The sequence below is a fragment of the Jaminaea rosea genome (genome assembly GCF_003144245.1).
Source record: "Jaminaea rosea strain MCA 5214 unplaced genomic scaffold BDZ90scaffold_19, whole genome shotgun sequence".
NCBI classification, from domain to species: domain Eukaryota; kingdom Fungi; phylum Basidiomycota; class Exobasidiomycetes; order Microstromatales; genus Jaminaea; species Jaminaea rosea.
Window position 1 is genome coordinate 315,623 of NW_020289993.1, and position 15,173 is coordinate 330,795.

At 58.6% G+C, this 15,173-nt stretch overlaps 9 protein-coding genes across 9 annotated transcripts; 5 read left to right on the forward strand and 4 right to left on the reverse strand.

Annotated features, from left to right (window-relative positions):
• Positions 1–412: 412 nt before the first annotated feature.
• On the forward strand, positions 413–1,990 carry BDZ90DRAFT_282278 (hypothetical protein; the record flags this gene model as incomplete). Its single annotated transcript, XM_025509445.1, has 1 exon — positions 413–1,990. Exon 1 carries the CDS (start codon positions 641–643, stop codon positions 1,988–1,990), a length of 1,350 nt encoding a protein of 449 aa, XP_025359251.1. The 5' UTR covers positions 413–640.
• Positions 1,991–2,028: 38 nt separating this feature from the next.
• BDZ90DRAFT_234912 (hypothetical protein) lies at positions 2,029–3,902 on the reverse strand. The gene is made up of 4 exons (XM_025507189.1): positions 3,281–3,902; positions 2,838–3,214; positions 2,497–2,760; positions 2,029–2,426 (listed from the first exon to the last, which is right to left on the reverse strand). Exons 1-4 carry the CDS (start codon positions 3,507–3,509, stop codon positions 2,163–2,165), a joined length of 1,134 nt encoding a protein of 377 aa, XP_025359252.1. The 5' UTR covers positions 3,510–3,902; the 3' UTR covers positions 2,029–2,162.
• Positions 3,903–4,040: 138 nt separating this feature from the next.
• On the forward strand, positions 4,041–4,830 carry BDZ90DRAFT_234913 (hypothetical protein). The gene has a single exon (XM_025507190.1). It carries the CDS (start codon positions 4,174–4,176, stop codon positions 4,417–4,419), a length of 246 nt encoding a protein of 81 aa, XP_025359253.1. The 5' UTR covers positions 4,041–4,173; the 3' UTR covers positions 4,420–4,830.
• A 380-nt stretch (positions 4,831–5,210) lies between these two features.
• On the reverse strand, positions 5,211–6,232 carry BDZ90DRAFT_102434 (hypothetical protein). The gene has a single exon (XM_025503158.1). The coding sequence runs from the start codon at positions 5,962–5,964 to the stop codon at positions 5,305–5,307; it is 660 nt and encodes a 219-aa protein (XP_025359254.1). The 5' UTR covers positions 5,965–6,232; the 3' UTR covers positions 5,211–5,304.
• BDZ90DRAFT_102445 (FAD/NAD(P)-binding domain-containing protein) lies at positions 5,942–7,674 on the forward strand. Its single transcript, XM_025503159.1, has 3 exons — positions 5,942–5,972; positions 6,042–7,126; positions 7,220–7,674. The coding sequence occupies exons 2-3, from the start codon at positions 6,168–6,170 to the stop codon at positions 7,515–7,517; spliced, it is 1,257 nt and encodes a 418-aa protein (XP_025359255.1). The 5' UTR covers positions 5,942–5,972; positions 6,042–6,167; the 3' UTR covers positions 7,518–7,674.
• On the reverse strand, positions 7,588–8,524 carry BDZ90DRAFT_263188 (glutathione S-transferase domain-containing protein; the record flags this gene model as incomplete). Its single annotated transcript, XM_025508581.1, has 2 exons — positions 7,588–8,335; positions 8,433–8,524. The coding sequence occupies 2 exons, from the start codon at positions 8,522–8,524 to the stop codon at positions 7,588–7,590; spliced, it is 840 nt and encodes a 279-aa protein (XP_025359256.1).
• Positions 8,525–8,667: 143 nt separating this feature from the next.
• BDZ90DRAFT_234915 (hypothetical protein) lies at positions 8,668–10,837 on the forward strand. The gene has a single exon (XM_025507191.1). The coding sequence runs from the start codon at positions 8,738–8,740 to the stop codon at positions 10,772–10,774; it is 2,037 nt and encodes a 678-aa protein (XP_025359257.1). The 5' UTR covers positions 8,668–8,737; the 3' UTR covers positions 10,775–10,837.
• A 300-nt stretch (positions 10,838–11,137) lies between these two features.
• Positions 11,138–13,407, forward strand: BDZ90DRAFT_234916 (SIS domain-containing protein). Its single transcript, XM_025507192.1, has one exon. The coding sequence runs from the start codon at positions 11,624–11,626 to the stop codon at positions 13,031–13,033; it is 1,410 nt and encodes a 469-aa protein (XP_025359258.1). The 5' UTR covers positions 11,138–11,623; the 3' UTR covers positions 13,034–13,407.
• On the reverse strand, positions 12,808–15,166 carry BDZ90DRAFT_234917 (hypothetical protein). The gene is made up of 2 exons (XM_025507193.1): positions 14,863–15,166; positions 12,808–14,785 (listed from the first exon to the last, which is right to left on the reverse strand). Exons 1-2 carry the CDS (start codon positions 15,113–15,115, stop codon positions 13,230–13,232), a joined length of 1,809 nt encoding a protein of 602 aa, XP_025359259.1. The 5' UTR covers positions 15,116–15,166; the 3' UTR covers positions 12,808–13,229.
• Positions 15,167–15,173: the final 7 nt, after the last annotated feature.

Sequence of the window (15,173 nt, forward strand, 5' to 3'; positions counted from 1 at the left end):
GTTGCGTTGAATCCTCTATGCTCGTCGTCGTGGAGCTCGGGGTCCACGATCTGACGGCAAAAAGGAAGGTGCGATGGATGGAGGCGTTGGTGGCTCATCCAAACCCCGCTCGAGGACTTCAGGTCCCGCTCGACGCGCCCCGTGGAACGCAAGGCGCTTGCATGCAGGGCCTGCCTGCACGACGGGCCTGCACGACAGGTCTGCATGACGGACGAACGGCCATGCCAAAATCCAAAATTGGCGGCGCCCTGAATCGGTGAATCCGCTAGCAATCCGCAAGCGGCCGGGCAAATAACGCCTCGTCAGTCGATCCATCCAATCCAACACACACACACGCACACACACACACACGCACACACACAAATCGATGCCGAGCTCCGCCTATCGCTCAGTCTTGGGTCTTTGCCCCTTAATGTGACAATCATTCCTGCGCACAAGGGGCAGGCAGCCCTTGGCGCCGGCAGCGGGACAATGCTTACCCTCCGGCTTGGAATCGACGTCGGATCTCTTCGAGGTGAGCGGCGTCGACGAGACGAGCAACGACGTTTGTCTCTGGCCGGACGTGGTTGTGGCGATTTGTGATCAGGCAACCTTTGACGAGCAATTGCTTGCCTCCTCACCACCACTCTCTCTCACAATCATGTACCTCAACTCAAACCAGCAAGGTGACTACCAGCTCCTCGAGCAAACCGCCGCGTCCAACAACTCTGCCGAGTCCAGCATGGTCGACATGACCTTCGCAGATGAGAAGGCAGCGGCGACAATGGCGCTCAAGGATATCGATCTGCCCCTTCATTCGGCCCATCGCCCACCTCGTGGTCTCCTCTCGCGATGGCTTCAAGGCAGCGAATGCAGACCACCAAAGGTATCCCACTCCGTAGCCCTCGACGGCTTTCGTGGCATGGCTACGTGCCTCGTCTTCCAAGCTCACCTCCCTGGTGGTCATGAGGCATGGGGACAAGCTGGACTCGGCGCCTTCTTCATCTTTGCCGGCTTTCTGCTGGTCGGTACCCTAGAGAAGCTTCACCTCAAAGCTCAGGCAAGCCTCTCGCCAGCCACGCCACGCCATACCGCCTGGCAACGCTTCAAGGCAGCGTACTCATGGATACCCGAGTTTCAGCTCGCTCGCGCGGCTCGTCTCATGCCGGCGCAACTCTTCATGATTGGAACCACATCTTACTACATGTACACGCACTCTTCAGGCGAATGGACAGGACCTTTCCTTACGCGTGCAGCGATTCGAGCCATCTTTTGGTCGGAGGACTATTCTCTCGAGCAGTCTCCTTACCATCAGGTGTGGAGTCTAAGCTTCCAGGAGGTCAGCTATCTGCTCATGTGTTTTGCTATGCCCTTTGTCCCGCGCTCAGCGAGGGGAAAGTGGAGCTTCTGGGCTACCGCCACCGCCGTCATGCTTTCGGTCTCAACGCTTTTGACGGTTTCCGAGAGCGTCCGCTTCCCCTTTGATGGAGAGACCTACCTCGGCTTTCCCTTGCTCAACCTCAATTGGCGTCGTGGCGTTGCGGGCAACATTTGGAAGATCTGCTTTGGCGCTTTCATCAGGACTTTCCCCTGGCCTACGTGGCTCTACAAGCAGGGTCGGCTCGGCGGCTTCCTCGCCATCTTCATGGTCGCGAGCGTTGCTTGGTTCAACGACACCTTCATCAATGGCACGGACAAAAGGGACGCCGTGCTGGGCCACAATGTCGTGCTCTTCAACCCCCTCATGGCCATTGTCACCGCCGCGGTCATCCTCACATCCATCGAGGGAAACTGGTTCACTGAGGCGGCCATCTTTAAATTCGTGGCCAAGTGCTCCTATTCGGCGTACCTCTGGCACTTTACGCTTTCCCACATCACACACTGGCCCAACGACATCATTACGGGCTATGGTGTGCTCCTCATGGCCATCGTGTGTGCGTACGTGTCGACGGTCTGCGTCGAGGAGCCCATTTTGAACGCATTCAAGAAGTGGAAGGGGGCGCGCAAGTAGGCATCGCAATTCACTTTCGTATATCGCATCTGTCACGCATCCGCATCTTATAGTCGCACAATTCATCTTGCATATCCATCTCGCTGATAAGCACTCCCTGATCCGCGCTCACTAACCAAAACTTGGTGCTGCGAATGTGTTCTGCGATTGACGAAAGCTGGTATGTGCGCGCTCACGACAAGATGGGCCAAAGCTGCGCGTCCGTTATGGCTGCCAGCTTTTGCTCCTGGCTCACTTCGACGACGCCTTGCAGAATCGCTGCCCTCAGAGCCGGCCACACCGCGTTGGCAAAGTTGCTCTCCCTCCTGATCAAATAGTCGAGATTGATGTCCCCGGTCTCTGACCCGAACCACTCGCGACGAGTGGCTACGGAGATGTACCTGGTATCAAAGAGGCCAGAAAGCCAGCCATGCACGTTGTACGACTTCGCCCAGTCCTGTGGGCACGAAGACAATTTGGGGCGTGTGAGTTGTTGTGCAATGGCGAGGGCATCTCGCTGAACTCACGATGACGGGCGACTTGACCTCATCATGGAAGTCTCCCCACGAGAATGCCTCCTCTGCCTTCCCCAGGTCCGTCTCATACCGTATGTGAGGGATGGGCCCGTTGTACACTGGCTGGTACAGGGCAGGCAGATCCGATGCGTCCCAGCTCAAGGGGAACAGAGCCTCTTGCGGGAGGAGTAGAACTTCGCGTGGCTTGTGCTGAAAGATCTCGACAAGACGCGTGAGGAGCTCAAAGGAGTGGCCTCCCCACGAGCCATTGTACGTCTGCGTGCGCCAGCAGTAGGAAGAAGGAAGCGAGTCAGCGACAGCTGAAGTGAGATTGCCTTCCCTGTATCACGCACCTTGTCCATCAGCTTGTGATACGTCTTCATCAATGTGCTCGACGGCACGCTGAGCATTGCTGCCAGGTTCACAGCTCCCCATCTTTGCCTCCCGACGATCATCTTGTATCCGCTCGTGCGCAACGGCTCCAGATCCCTCAGCAGGAAGCTGTCGCTGTCCAGGTAGACACCACCGTGCTCTGCCATGACCTCCGTGCGGATAAAGTCGGATGAATGGGCCCACCCTCCCGTAAAGGCGGTTCCATTTGAGGTTGCGTGCGGGGCCACAACGTGATTGAATCGGACGCTGGGAATGCGGAATAGGCTGCGCGTGTAGGCGTCCGAGGGGTTTGTGCGAGCCGCTGAGATGACCGAGGGGTCGTAGTTGGTGTGCACGTCTGGCGTACAGCGGGAGTGGTCAGCGGGAGTTGGCGTAGTCGCCTGTCTCTGGGCGGGCCACTCACAAATGGCATCGGGCTGCATCCAGTGGTGGGCTGACCAGACTGCCAGCCAGTTGACGATATTGACCTTGAAGTGGTCCTTGTCGCCCAGAATTACAAAGTGGACGGTATTTGGCACGGCCTCGACATCATGCCCGCGATCTATCTCGCCGTGGCCTCCGAGTATGGTGGACAGGGTCCACAGGGCGAAAAGCCCTCCCACAAGGAGCGACAGGATCCTCTTCAACGACATCGACTTCCTCTTCTTTGAGGCGAACTTCTCGTCAAGGCGTTCAGCACCGCCTACGAGACGGTATGAAGCCAGGCCGCTTCCACCGCCCCTGCTGCCACCATTGCCAGATCGCGAAAAGAGGGACATCGTGGAGTGATTGGTGATCTTGCGAATGCGAATGAAGGAGCACTACCGCCGAATCAGGTGACCTTTGCATCTCTCGACCTTATATTGCAGGACAGCATACGAGTAGCCGGCAAGCACTTCGTCGTGCGCCATGGCCATTGCCGCTAGCCGCTTGGCAGTTTTGAGGGAGGGTCTTGTATGAAGCGGGCAAAATCCGGAAGAGAAGACACGGTGATGCACGCCAATCGACGCCACACCATCGCGGCCGTCGTCGCCTCGACCCGCGTGCGTCGGAGGATGAAATGAGGCCAACCAACACGAAGATGCAGCAGCGGCAGGCGGGCAAGCAGACGGACAGGAGTGGACAGCCACCCCCTTGGCCTCGGCCTGGACATGACCGACCAACGACCATCGAGTCGACAGATGTCGAATCATTGTCAATGCTTGCTTGCTTGCTACGTCGGGGCGAGGGCGACCAGATGCGCGAGGGCTCTGATGATACAAAGATGGCAGAATACGAAAATGGCTTCGCTGCATTCTCATCCCATCCTCAACAACAATGGGCGCTCCTAAGATGCTTCGACGACTGACTTCCTATGGCAATGGCCCCAACGGCGCCGACAGCGACTCCTCTTCGGAGGCGCTTTTAGGTGGATCTGCTCCTGCTCGCTCTCCCATCGACTATGAGAAGGTGTCAGATGCGGGTGCTGAAGGATCGATGCCGCGAAGGAGAAAGGCGACGAAGCTGCCAAAGATCCTGGCTACGCTGGTGCTCGGCGTAGTGGGCTTCTGGACTGGTAAGTGAGGCGAGACGAGGCGACACCATATCGAACTGCGTCCCGCTAACACATATTGTCCACCCGCAGCAATTAGCCTTCTCGACGGCGTCACATCCCACGTCTCCTCTCCGACGATCCCGTCCCCACACCCTGTCACCCTGCCCCACCACTACACCGATGCTACGGTGCACAGCCCACGCTCAGTCACCAACTCAACGTGGGGCTTTGGCAAAATCTACGCCCTCAATCTCGCACGCCGTCCAGACAAGAAGGACATGCTCACGCTCATGGCAAAAGCATCGGGTATGAAGGTCGAGTTCCACCACCCTGTACCTGGAGATGAGCTGCAGGAGTCGGCTCTCCCGCCGCATGGGACGGGCAAGACCGTAGGCGAGGCTGGGTGCTATCGCGGGCATGCGGATCTGTGGAGGAAGATCCTGGAGGGCGAGGAGGAGAGTGTGCTGATCGTAGAGGGTGAGTTCGCGCGCGGTAAGAATGAGGTGAGAGTGTATAGCTGATGCTCACATCGACGTCTTGCACCGTTCGCAGACGATGTTGATTGGGAGGTGGACTGGAGGACGGCCCTTGAGCGCCTTGTCATGCCGTTTGCGACGCTCTTGACATCGGAGAACAAGGATGGCCGGGTACGCACGCCCAGTGAGGCCGATCCATGGTCAGCAAAGGTGAGCCGGCCTGAGGCAGCACATACAGCTCTCTTTTGACGATGCTGACTTCGAATCTCGTCCCCGCGCTAGGACTGGGATCTCCTCTTCCTCGGTGCTTGCACAGAGCGGCCTCTCGGCGTTGGGAGCCACACCAACCCCCCCGGGATTGACTTTGCTCACCTCCCCGGCGTCATCTACAACGATACGAGCGTTTCGCACGCCGACGCCTGGTCTAACAGCTTCAAGTCAGTCGTAGCCAACTTTGGCGGTGTGCTTCCCTCGTGGGACTCGCCTGTCGCTGAACGACAACGCCTCATAGCTCGATCGGCTTTCCCCGTCTGCACGGGCTCCTACGCCATGACGAAGCGCGGCGCTGCTCGTGCGCTTTACCACGCCAACATGAGGCTGGACGCAGTCGACGTGACGCTGAGCGAGGCCGTCTGGGCTGGTCTGCTCAAGTCCTACACTGTAGTCCCTTCGCTGATCAGCCAATACAAGGTGGAGAAGACGACAGTGGAGAGTGGGCGCACATCGTCCAACTCGGACATCCATCGTCTGGACTCGGCCAAAGGCGGCGAACCCAAGGAGACGCTGGCCGAGGCTTTGACGCATGATCGGTGGTTTAACCTGGAAGACGGACAGAGCATCGACCGCTTGCACTCGATGCGAAAGAATCTGCGCAGCGTCATCTTCAATCTTTCGAGTGATGCGTCGCTTTGGCCTTAACTCTCGCTTTCTTGTGATGTCAAATAGACCGACGCCATTTCCTTTTGCTCTGCAATACCGATCCCTACCTTGCCTTGGGCAAACGGCTGGTCCGATGAGGAAGCGTGACGTTGGATGGACGGGATTGCGCTGCCGCGATCGACGTGGCCCGAGCGAGGAACTGAGTGATGAGCAAACCATCCGGGTGCGTGAGTTTAGTGATGCTTGGCTGCTGTGCTAGAAACTGAATGACTAGCTGAGCTTCTTCCCCGAAACAGACGGCATGGAGCCTCTTGGAGTCTCTACCTAATTGATGAATCAACGTTGCGTTGTCTGAGCTTCGTTGCGTTCCCTCGCTCTTCCTCCTCCTCCTCCTCTGTTGCTCCTCACCACGACCTTGAACCATGTCCACTCCCCTCCCCGCGCTCATCATAGGCGCAGGCATAGCCGGCCTGCCCCTCGCCCTACAATTGGCCAAAGCAGGAAAACCCAGTATCGTCATCGAACGATGCCCCGGTCTCGAGACCAAAGGCCAGAACATTGACCTTCGTGGTCCCGGACAAGAAGTCGTTGCACGCCTGGGCCTCGAAGCGGCGATCCGCGCAAAGACGACGACAGAGAAGGGCATGAGCGTCGAGGACGAGAACCGCAAGTCGTGGGCCTTCTTCGGTGTCAGTGAACAGAAGGAGGGGAAGAAGAACACGAGTCCTACCAGTGATATTGAGATCCTGCGCGGGGACCTGGCAGATGTCTTCTATCAAGAATGCCTGGCCAAGTACCCTAATCTCATCAGCTTCCGATTCGGAGCAAAGATTGCCTCGATCGAGGAGAACGACGACTCGGTCACTTTGACCCTCAAGAGCGGTGAGGTCCTGCACGGATCCATCCTCGTAGGCGCTGATGGCCAAGGCTCTCAAGTGCGCCAAATGTGCCTCGCCTCCTCGTCTAACATCAACGTCCGCCATTTCCACCTATACATGTCCTACTACACCATCCCGCGCGAGGAGCACGATACGGACATCTGGCGAATCTACATCACGACGAAGCGACGTTCCCTCTTCATCAGGCCGGACGGGAGCGGTAAGACGGTACGCGTGAGCCTCTGTGTAATGACACAAGACCCTGAGGCGGTCAAGGCGTTCGAGGAGCAGAGGGACCCAAAAGTGTACAAGGAGAAGCTCAAGGAGATATTCACTGGCGCAGGATGGGAGGCGCCCCGTTTGCTCAAGGCGATGGACGAGACAAGCGACTTCTACTTGCACCCGACGGTGCAGATCAGGATGGACAAGTGGCACAAGGGGCGCGTCGTCCTCTTGGGAGATGCGGCTTGGGCTCCTAGCCCCTTGGGGGGAATGGGAACGACGTGAGTGCGAAAGCGAGACGGGGCGTGGGCGTGGGCGTGACGACCAAGATAAGAGCTGACGTCGACTCAATCTCCCTGTTTCTGCCCGTTCAGCCTCGCCGTCAGTGGCGCCTACCTACTCGCCTGGCATCTCAACCGTAAGGACGTCGGCGACGACCCCACTAAAGCCTTCACTCGTTGGGAAGAGGAATATCGCGGCTACGTGGAGAAGGCGCAGGACATTCCTTCGTTCGCACCCGGCCTCTTCTACCCTCGTAATGTTCTCGAGGTCAAGGCGCTCCGCTGGTTTGCCTACATGATCGGCGTCGTGTCCAAGTTGCCCTTCTTGGGGAGCTTCTTTGGGGGCGGGGAGGACCCATTCAAGCTGCCCGCTGACGAGGAGATGGCATGAGCGCGGGGCAGGAGGTGATTTTGGCCTGTTTTGTCTTCGAACTGATATCCATTGTAGTCGCCTGTGGCAATCACACATCGTCACCACTCTTTCCCTCTGGCCAGCCGAAGCGGATCGTCCCCTCCTTGAGTCCCTCTTCAACCACACTCATCCCTCCAGCCTTGAGCATGAACTCCAAGCGATGACTTCCATACTCCCTCTTGTTCCCCCTGCCTGGCGCGAACACCGTAGTGTAGCTATCGCCCATAGCTTTCGCCCCCTTTTCCATCTCGTCGAGCGTCTGCTTGACAGCTGATCGTTCCATGATACGGGCATGCCACTGTGCGAGCGGGGAGTTCGTAGCGGGCTCCATACCGTCGCCGTAGATGACGCCGCGATGTACCATGGGAGCTACGGCGACGTCTGCCCAGCCAAAGGTGTTGCCATTGAAGTAGGGTTGCGATCCCAACTGCTCAGTGAGCCATTCGTGCACTACCTTGACCTGCCGTCTCGCCTCTCTCTTGATCTTCTGCTGCAACTCCTCACTCCCTCTCTTCCCCCAGACAACCTCCGCCCATCCCCAATTAATGGCTTCGTACGTCGTCTGCACGACATCCTCTATCTGCCTCGCCTTTGCGCGCTCAGCAGGCGTCTCAGGGAGGAGGGAGCGACCGAACTTGTCCTCCAGGTACTCGATGATGATCGTAGAGTCAAAGACCTGAGTGGCCCCACCATCGTCGAGGAGAGTGGGGACTTGCGTGCGAACATTGGCAGAGGACCAGGATGGGTCGCGATCCTGTCCTGTGCCTAGGCCAGAAGGGATGATGGAGTTGAATGGGCTGTCGGAGGAGAGTTGGTGGTGCAAGCAAGTGAGTGGGTGAGCTCGAGCAGGGGGCCAGCTGGTGTGTATATGCTAGCTCACAAAGGCCGACTTACATTCCCTTTTCGCGCAAAGCGATGCGCACTTGGACGCAGAAGCTCGAGCTGAGGTGATCGTAGAGGGTGAGATTGCTAGACTTGTCGATCATGGTGATAGGTAGTGTGGAGAAGCGGGCCAAGTTGGAGCCTTGGGTTCCTTGTGCCGTGCCGCCGGCTGACGCTCGAGCCATCCAACGAGACCAGTCCACTCGACCGCGGAGCTCGACTGGACCTTTGTAACTCAACCTTGTTTCCGCACTTGCTTTTTCTCAGGACCAACGCGATGGCAAAGTGGTAGCATTGACGCAGCCATTGACGCAGCCATGATCACATCAATAGCTGATCATTGGGATGGCTGGCCATTACTGGACGCATTCGTCTCATCCCTCTGTCTAGCCCTTACTCTCCTACTCTATCGGCGCAGTAGCTCTCGTCCACACGATAGGAAACAGCCCCTCCGTACACCCGTCACTTCATCGTCCTCGCTTCCTCCTCCCTCAGCATGGCTCGTCCCGTCCTATATCCATCACGCCCGCATGCTACCTCTAGCGTCGAAACATACATTCAGATACCCAACCCTCTACCTTGCCGTCCAGTTGGGCGCGCTCGAGGCCGGGGAATGCAATGTAGGAGCACAGGGCAGATTATTCAGGTGGAATGCCGGATCTAAGAGCAACAGATGGGCAATGACAGCGCTGGAAGCAATCGACTATTTGGGATCAAACGAGGAGACGAGCTGGTTAGCAAAACTGGAGCTGGAGCTCAGGCAACGACATTGGCTTGCAGCGGGACAGACCCTGGACGCAGATGCCTACGAGGTCTGGGCGATCAGCATGCCCAGCTACTTTGGGTTTCACGGCATCAATCCATTGACTGTGTACTACATCTACCGCAAGGAGCACGGAAGGCGCGGTCAGTTTTGGCTCTGCCTGCTTGAGGTACACAATACATTCGGCGAGCGACATCTCTACGTGTTGCCCGCCGATGAGGGAGAGGACCGCGAGGGTGATGAGATTCTTGGCAAGCCTCATATCGAACCTCTCGCCCGCGGCGACGGTATTTCATATCGCGTCCAGCATCGCCGCAGCGATTACGAGCATCAATGGACCTTCCCGCGGTCTTTTCACGTCAGCCCCTTCAACGACCGAGGAGGCTACTACCGCCTCTTTCTAAAGGACCTGTGGCGAGCAGGGCAGGAAGGGCTTCCCACGTTGGATGTGCGATTATTACTTATGGAGCCTGATCTCGCTGGTACACAGATGACGAAGGAAGAAGCAGAGGTTGACGACCACCTTTCAGAGCAAGCACCAGCACAACTAGCAGCGCAGCCACCCCTCATCCTTCGCAAGAAGATCCTCGCCACTCTCAATTCATACCCGCACGACGATGGCCGGTCCAGCAAAGCACCTCGACCCCTCACGGCCTCACATCTACTCTCCCGCCTTGCCCGCCAGCCACTCGATCTCGTCCTAACCTTCGCGCGCATAGCCTGGCAAGCCGCCAAATTGCACTACGGTCGGCCGCGACTGGACGTGTACAACAAGCCGGAGCCGAGTGTCGTCTCTGCTAGACGAGGGAATGGCGACGGTGAAAAGGGGAGCAGCAGGACGTTGAGGGGAAAAGCCTTTGATGGTATCGGCTGGCCTCCTTCGCTCAATGCTACGCAGCTAGAGCGAGAGGGGCAGCAAGGGTCTCCAGGCAATGAAGGCAACGGGGCCCTCTTCTGGCCGAGCCCTACGTCGAGCGATGAAGAGGGCAAGAGACGATTCGTCGCTCTCGTTCGACGCTGTACCGTGCCCGTCCGCCTGCTCTACCCGGATGGTAGTACGGAGGATCTCCCTTGCACGGACAACACGACCGGAAAGATGTTGGACATCTTCCTGCTCTCCCCTGCCTTCTTCTCCGATCTCTTGCTCTACCGTACCCCGCAGTTGGCATTGCTCATGGGATCGAGAGTGGGTCGAAGATGGGGAGTGAGCGATACGCGGCTCTACGAGGAGGTCTTTGCCTCCGCTGCAGAGGGCATGGATACGAAGGCAGACTCAGCGCCTTGCTGGCAGCTCAAAGCCGCACGCTGGGCTCGTTACAGGCACGAGCGCTGGGCAAGACGGCTCGCGAGCGACTCTTCGCCTTCGTCGACGCACGAGAACCAGCTTGATATCGTCCTCCCGCCCACCTTCAATCTCTTCTGGTCTGTATACACACAGCACCTCGCGCTCGCGTTGCAGGAGATCGTCTTTCGCTGGCTCAAGGCGCGCTACGTCCCTGGTACAGAGCCTTGGTACGAATGGAGGCAAGGTGTGGCGCTGCTAGAGGAGAAGGAGGAAGAGGGTGGCGATACTGTTGTTGCGCGACTTTGATTGTTCATTCCTGTCGAGGATGGTACCGCATCGCATTGTAATGTCAACTATGATCGCACCCGGAGCTCGGATCTTGGTCGTGCACGTCCTTGTCTCGTCGGCATGCAAGAGGCTTGTATGGGCTGGACCCTAGCGATATCTATGTGGAGATCGACTGGCACAGCCTCTTAGCTAACGTCGCAGGGGCAACGGCTCAGTTCGAAAAGAACAAAGGCGCCGGCTTGCGGGGCTCCCGGGACCTCCTGATCTGCTTTGACTTGCGGTGACATTGTATTGAGGAATGGGTAAGATTACCCCACTGTTGCTCGTTTGACCTACTCGGCTTGCTTGGTGGTGGCGACGTCGTTGTCTCAATATCGACCCTGTACCAGAACGGTTGCCCTCTGCACTCCACCCATCGGTCAAGTGGAGATAAGCCAGCCAGCCAGGCCTTTTCGATCTTCGGCGCCATCCGTCCGTCTGTCCGCATGAATCGAAGCGGGCGGGCGCCGAGATCTTCCTGTCGCCGCCTCGCCTGTGGCCGCGCCTCAAAGGCCGGACTGGCGCGGATAGGCGGGCGGAAAAGTGCAGCAGCGACCGTGTGCTTAGCTGCGAAGAGGGGACGCGGAGGAATCTTAGCCTGACTGAAGTGAGGTGAGAGCCGCTGAGGTGATCGTGCTCAGCATTGCTCCTTCGCGCCTTGGACTTTTGCCTCCCTGTGAGCTTTATTCCAGCTCACTTGACGTCAGCGCGGGAGCTTTTCTGCTCGACCCCATTTCTCTTCATCTCATCATCTCATCCTAGTTAAGCTCGGGGTACCCTCCTCTCTTTATCCATCGCCACTAACAGCGTCGCAAGGCATCACCCATCATGGCCTCGACACATTACGACGTGGAGGACACATCTGCATTCGCATCTACCTCACGGCTTGAGGACCAGCAGCAGCGGGAGGACCGGTACGGCTCAGTGGCCAGTGCTGAGATGGCGCGGGGTAGCAGCTCATCATCCGCTGCTAGCGACGGCGAGGCGGATGACTTTGCTATCTTGTACAGCGACGAGGAGGAAGAGGAGGACACGGGCGCCAGGAGCAGCCCACCATCAAGCAGGGCGAGTGTCACCAACCTCTGCACGGCAGCTGAGGAGCTTGCGACCGAGCATCAAGGCGGACAGCGGCACGACACATCGTCCGCCACCCTGATGGCGCCCGCTGAGCCGAGCACCAGCGCCCACACGAGCTTCTCCTCATCCTCTGCCGCTTCGAGCGACGCAGGTGACTCTGCACAAGACGATGATGCGCGACGGACACACCAGTCCTCCACGGCCTCCCTGCCCAGCCTGTGCTCCTCGGCTACATCCATGAGCATACACGAGGAGGCAGTAGCCACTCCCTCCGCCAAGCAGGAGTCAGCCGCGCCATTCGACCCGCAGCCACGCAACGCCTCCATCGACTCTCCCCTCTCGCATGCCCGCTCTCTCCTCGAGCACCAAGCCGCCTCCCTCCTCTCCGCTGCTCGCCGGTTGCGCGAAGAGGAAGAGACATCCCACTCCTTCTCGCACGCCCAACAGCTGGTGACAGATACCCTGCGCGGGGGAGGCAAGCTCGTATGGACCGGCGTAGGCAAGTCGGGCATAATTGCTCGGAAGCTCGCCAGCACAAGCTTGAGCCTGGGCATGCCCGCCACCTGGCTCGACCCTACGGAGGCCTTGCACGGCGATCTCGGCTTACTCAACGGGAGTGAAGCGAGTAGTAGCAGCTGTTTGCCTTCTTCCTCAGCATCATCATCAAGCCAGATCCCTCGTCCTCCACAGGACCTGCTCCTCGCCCTCTCCCACTCCGGCTCATCAAAGGAGGTGGCCACCCTTCTCCCGCACGTAGAACGTCGGCGGGTACGCATCATCGCATTGACTGCGAAGCGGGACAGTCCGCTAGGTCAAGCAGCACAGCGGAGCGGCGGAGCGTGGCTGGACTGCAGAACAGCCACTGCCTCGAATGATGCCAAGGCTCAACCAGCCTGCTCGGCATGTAATGCTGCCCCTTGGTCTTACTCTGGGGAGGGAACGGATGAGGCGGACCCTTGCTTGCCTGCCCCGTCCAGTAGTACGACCACGGCACTCGCGATGGGCGATTCGTTGGTGCTCAGCTGTGCGAAGGCTCTCGGGCTGGGGGAGAGAGAATTTGCTAAGAACCATCCCGGTGGCGCATTAGGACAGCGCTTTTTGGCGCAGGAGGCTGAGGAGGCTAAAAGGGCTCAAGGGAAAGCAGTGGGCGCGGCTGCGTAGAACGACGAAGGGGTAGATAGACTGGATTGCATCGAGATGGCGGATTCGTAATGACTTGCAAGCAAAGGGGAGCGCATTGTACAGCCGCGCCTTCTCTCGCTCCTTTGCACCTCTCCTCTTCTAATCTGACATCTAGCATAGACATTGCCTCCGATCAACCATCGCCTGCTTGTCCTCTCGTCCACGCACGCACCGCTCACGCATCCTGCCAATCCAATGTCCCCAACAACGCCGTCTTTGTGGGCAACCTCCCCTGCGTAGGGCTGAGCACGGTCATCCTCTTCTTGGCGACATCGATGCTCTGAACGTGTACAAACCCGCGGACAGTCTGCGTGCCTAATCTTCGTTTCCCCTCTTCTTCGCCCAACTCGCCCATCCAAACCTCGCTGTCCTTCTGACCCTTGCCTCCACCCCCTTGCGTGCCAGGCGGGTCCACAAGGGCGAGGACTGCGTTGAGGAGCGAGGCTTGGTCTGCTGCTGAGTTGAGTGGGTCGAGCTGGGTGAGCGTAGAGGCCGAGAGGGCGCGTGAGGCTCCAATGGGGAGAGCGGAGGATGGGGCCATGCTCTCTTGGCCTACGCGATACACCTCGAGAAGGTCGAGCGGGATGGTCTGACTGTAAGGATTCAACGCCGGGAGGCCAGCCAGAGAGTCGGTCCCACGATCTCCATCCGCGGCTTTGCTTTTGCTAGCCGCCTCGCCCTCATCGACGCCCGCGTCTTTACCCGCCTTCTTCTTGGTGGCGCCATTCGTCCCACTCCCGCCATAGAAGTAGGTGCGCACCTGATTGGCCCTCAGCCGCGCTTTGGCCTCTTCGTCAATCTCTGCCACCCCACCCGACTTGGGCAGCTTGAGCACTGTCACTCGTGGATTGGTGAACCCCTCTGCTTGGTTGGCAAAGATGCGGGTGAGGTCGATTGTGACCTTTTCCTGGCCCAGCACGAGGACGAGGTCGATGTGAAACAAGCGCACGATGTCCTTAATGAGGGCGTACTTTGTCTTTGCATCTGCGCTCGACGTACCCGCCGTATCCACGACGAAGCCGCTCGTCCTGGCTCGCGGATCCCTGCACATTCGTGCTTCAAGCCGCGATGCCAGCTTGGTAAGAATGGCGCGTCCATGCTCGTCCCCGCCCGTGGATGTGGCCGAGTCGTCGCGGTAGTGTTCGCGACCGAGCCAGAGGGAGATGGGCGATGAAGAGGAGACGGAATGGGCTGTCGGGGGGAGAGCACCGGACACAGGCGTGGTGAGGCCAAAGGGCAGGGCTGGTGTTGATGAGCCGAGGGCTGCTTGCGGGAGAGGGGAGAGAGGAGAGGCTGAGATGTTGCAGGGCAAGGGAAGAGAGCCTGTACCAGGATCGAGATTGACGAGGATAGGCCACCAGCCCGTAGGTTGACTGGCTCCGTTAGCGCCTTGGTCTCCATTCTCCTCCTGGCCCGTAGCCGTAGTCGCGGGACTCTTGAGCGCATAATTGCAGAGCAAGCGCGCCAGACTCGACTTGCCCGATGACTGCGGCCCCAGAAGCAAGATGCGTGGTCCTTGGCCTTCTGGCCGGTAGAGGTCGACGTCTTGCTCTGCTCCTTCGTCTACTTGGGCGTCAGATGTGGCTCGCAGGTCCCCAATTAGATGCGCATCGTCCCGCAGCTGTTGACGAGCGCGTAGTCTTGCTTTCTCGAGGTGGAGATGAAGGTTGGCGTAAGAGGAAAAGGTGGGTGAGGGCTCGAGAGACAAGTAGGCGGCAGATGGTGGGGGAGCTGCGCGCGGCGTGGAGGAGGTGTGAGTTACCCCAAGGCATTGGTAGCGTCATAGTTGCATCGCTGCTGCTGCTCACCCAGCTCAATTTGACATCCGTTCCACGAGCATACACACCCCTTTGCCTCCTCACCAAAGGTGTACCATCGATTATCACCCGCAAGTAGCGAAGCACCAAAGATCTCTGCATCGCCCGATTCGGGCACGAGGCGGATGGATAAGCGTTCCCCTGCTTCAAGCTCGAAGCGGTACTCTGAGCGTGGCGGCAAAGTCTCAAACTGGGACGAGGACGACGTCGATGCCGTTGCGTTATCGTCGAGATGGTCAGCCATTGTCGACACAGCCTGCTGCCTGCGACTGGTTGAAGTGGAAGCAAAGTTGAGAAGAAAG

What these genes read in the sequence shown, in the direction of transcription:
- BDZ90DRAFT_234912 (XM_025507189.1), bottom strand. Translation starts at nt 3,509, where the DNA reads ATGTCGTTGAAGAGGATCCTGTCGCTCCTTGTGGGAGGGCTTTTCGCC. An exon ending in ATCACAAGCTGATGGACAAG is followed by an intron (nt 2,761 to 2,837) that starts GTGCGTGATACA and finishes TGGCGCACGCAG; the next exon opens with ACGTACAATGGCTCGTGGGG. An exon ending in AGGTCAAGTCGCCCGTCATC is followed by an intron (nt 2,427 to 2,496) that starts GTGAGTTCAGCG and finishes TCGTGCCCACAG; the next exon opens with GACTGGGCGAAGTCGTACAA.
- BDZ90DRAFT_234913 (XM_025507190.1), top strand. Translation starts at nt 4,174, where the DNA reads ATGGGCGCTCCTAAGATGCTTCGACGACTGACTTCCTATGGCAATGGC.
- BDZ90DRAFT_102434 (XM_025503158.1), bottom strand. Translation starts at nt 5,964, where the DNA reads ATGGTTTGCTCATCACTCAGTTCCTCGCTCGGGCCACGTCGATCGCGG.
- BDZ90DRAFT_102445 (XM_025503159.1), top strand. Translation starts at nt 6,168, where the DNA reads ATGTCCACTCCCCTCCCCGCGCTCATCATAGGCGCAGGCATAGCCGGC. An exon ending in TTGGGGGGAATGGGAACGAC is followed by an intron (nt 7,127 to 7,219) that starts GTGAGTGCGAAA and finishes CTGCCCGTTCAG; the next exon opens with CCTCGCCGTCAGTGGCGCCT.
- BDZ90DRAFT_234915 (XM_025507191.1), top strand. Translation starts at nt 8,738, where the DNA reads ATGATCACATCAATAGCTGATCATTGGGATGGCTGGCCATTACTGGAC.
- BDZ90DRAFT_234916 (XM_025507192.1), top strand. Translation starts at nt 11,624, where the DNA reads ATGGCCTCGACACATTACGACGTGGAGGACACATCTGCATTCGCATCT.
- BDZ90DRAFT_234917 (XM_025507193.1), bottom strand. Translation starts at nt 15,115, where the DNA reads ATGGCTGACCATCTCGACGATAACGCAACGGCATCGACGTCGTCCTCG. An exon ending in CGGATGTCAAATTGAGCTGG is followed by an intron (nt 14,786 to 14,862) that starts GTGAGCAGCAGC and finishes CGCCGCGCGCAG; the next exon opens with CTCCCCCACCATCTGCCGCC.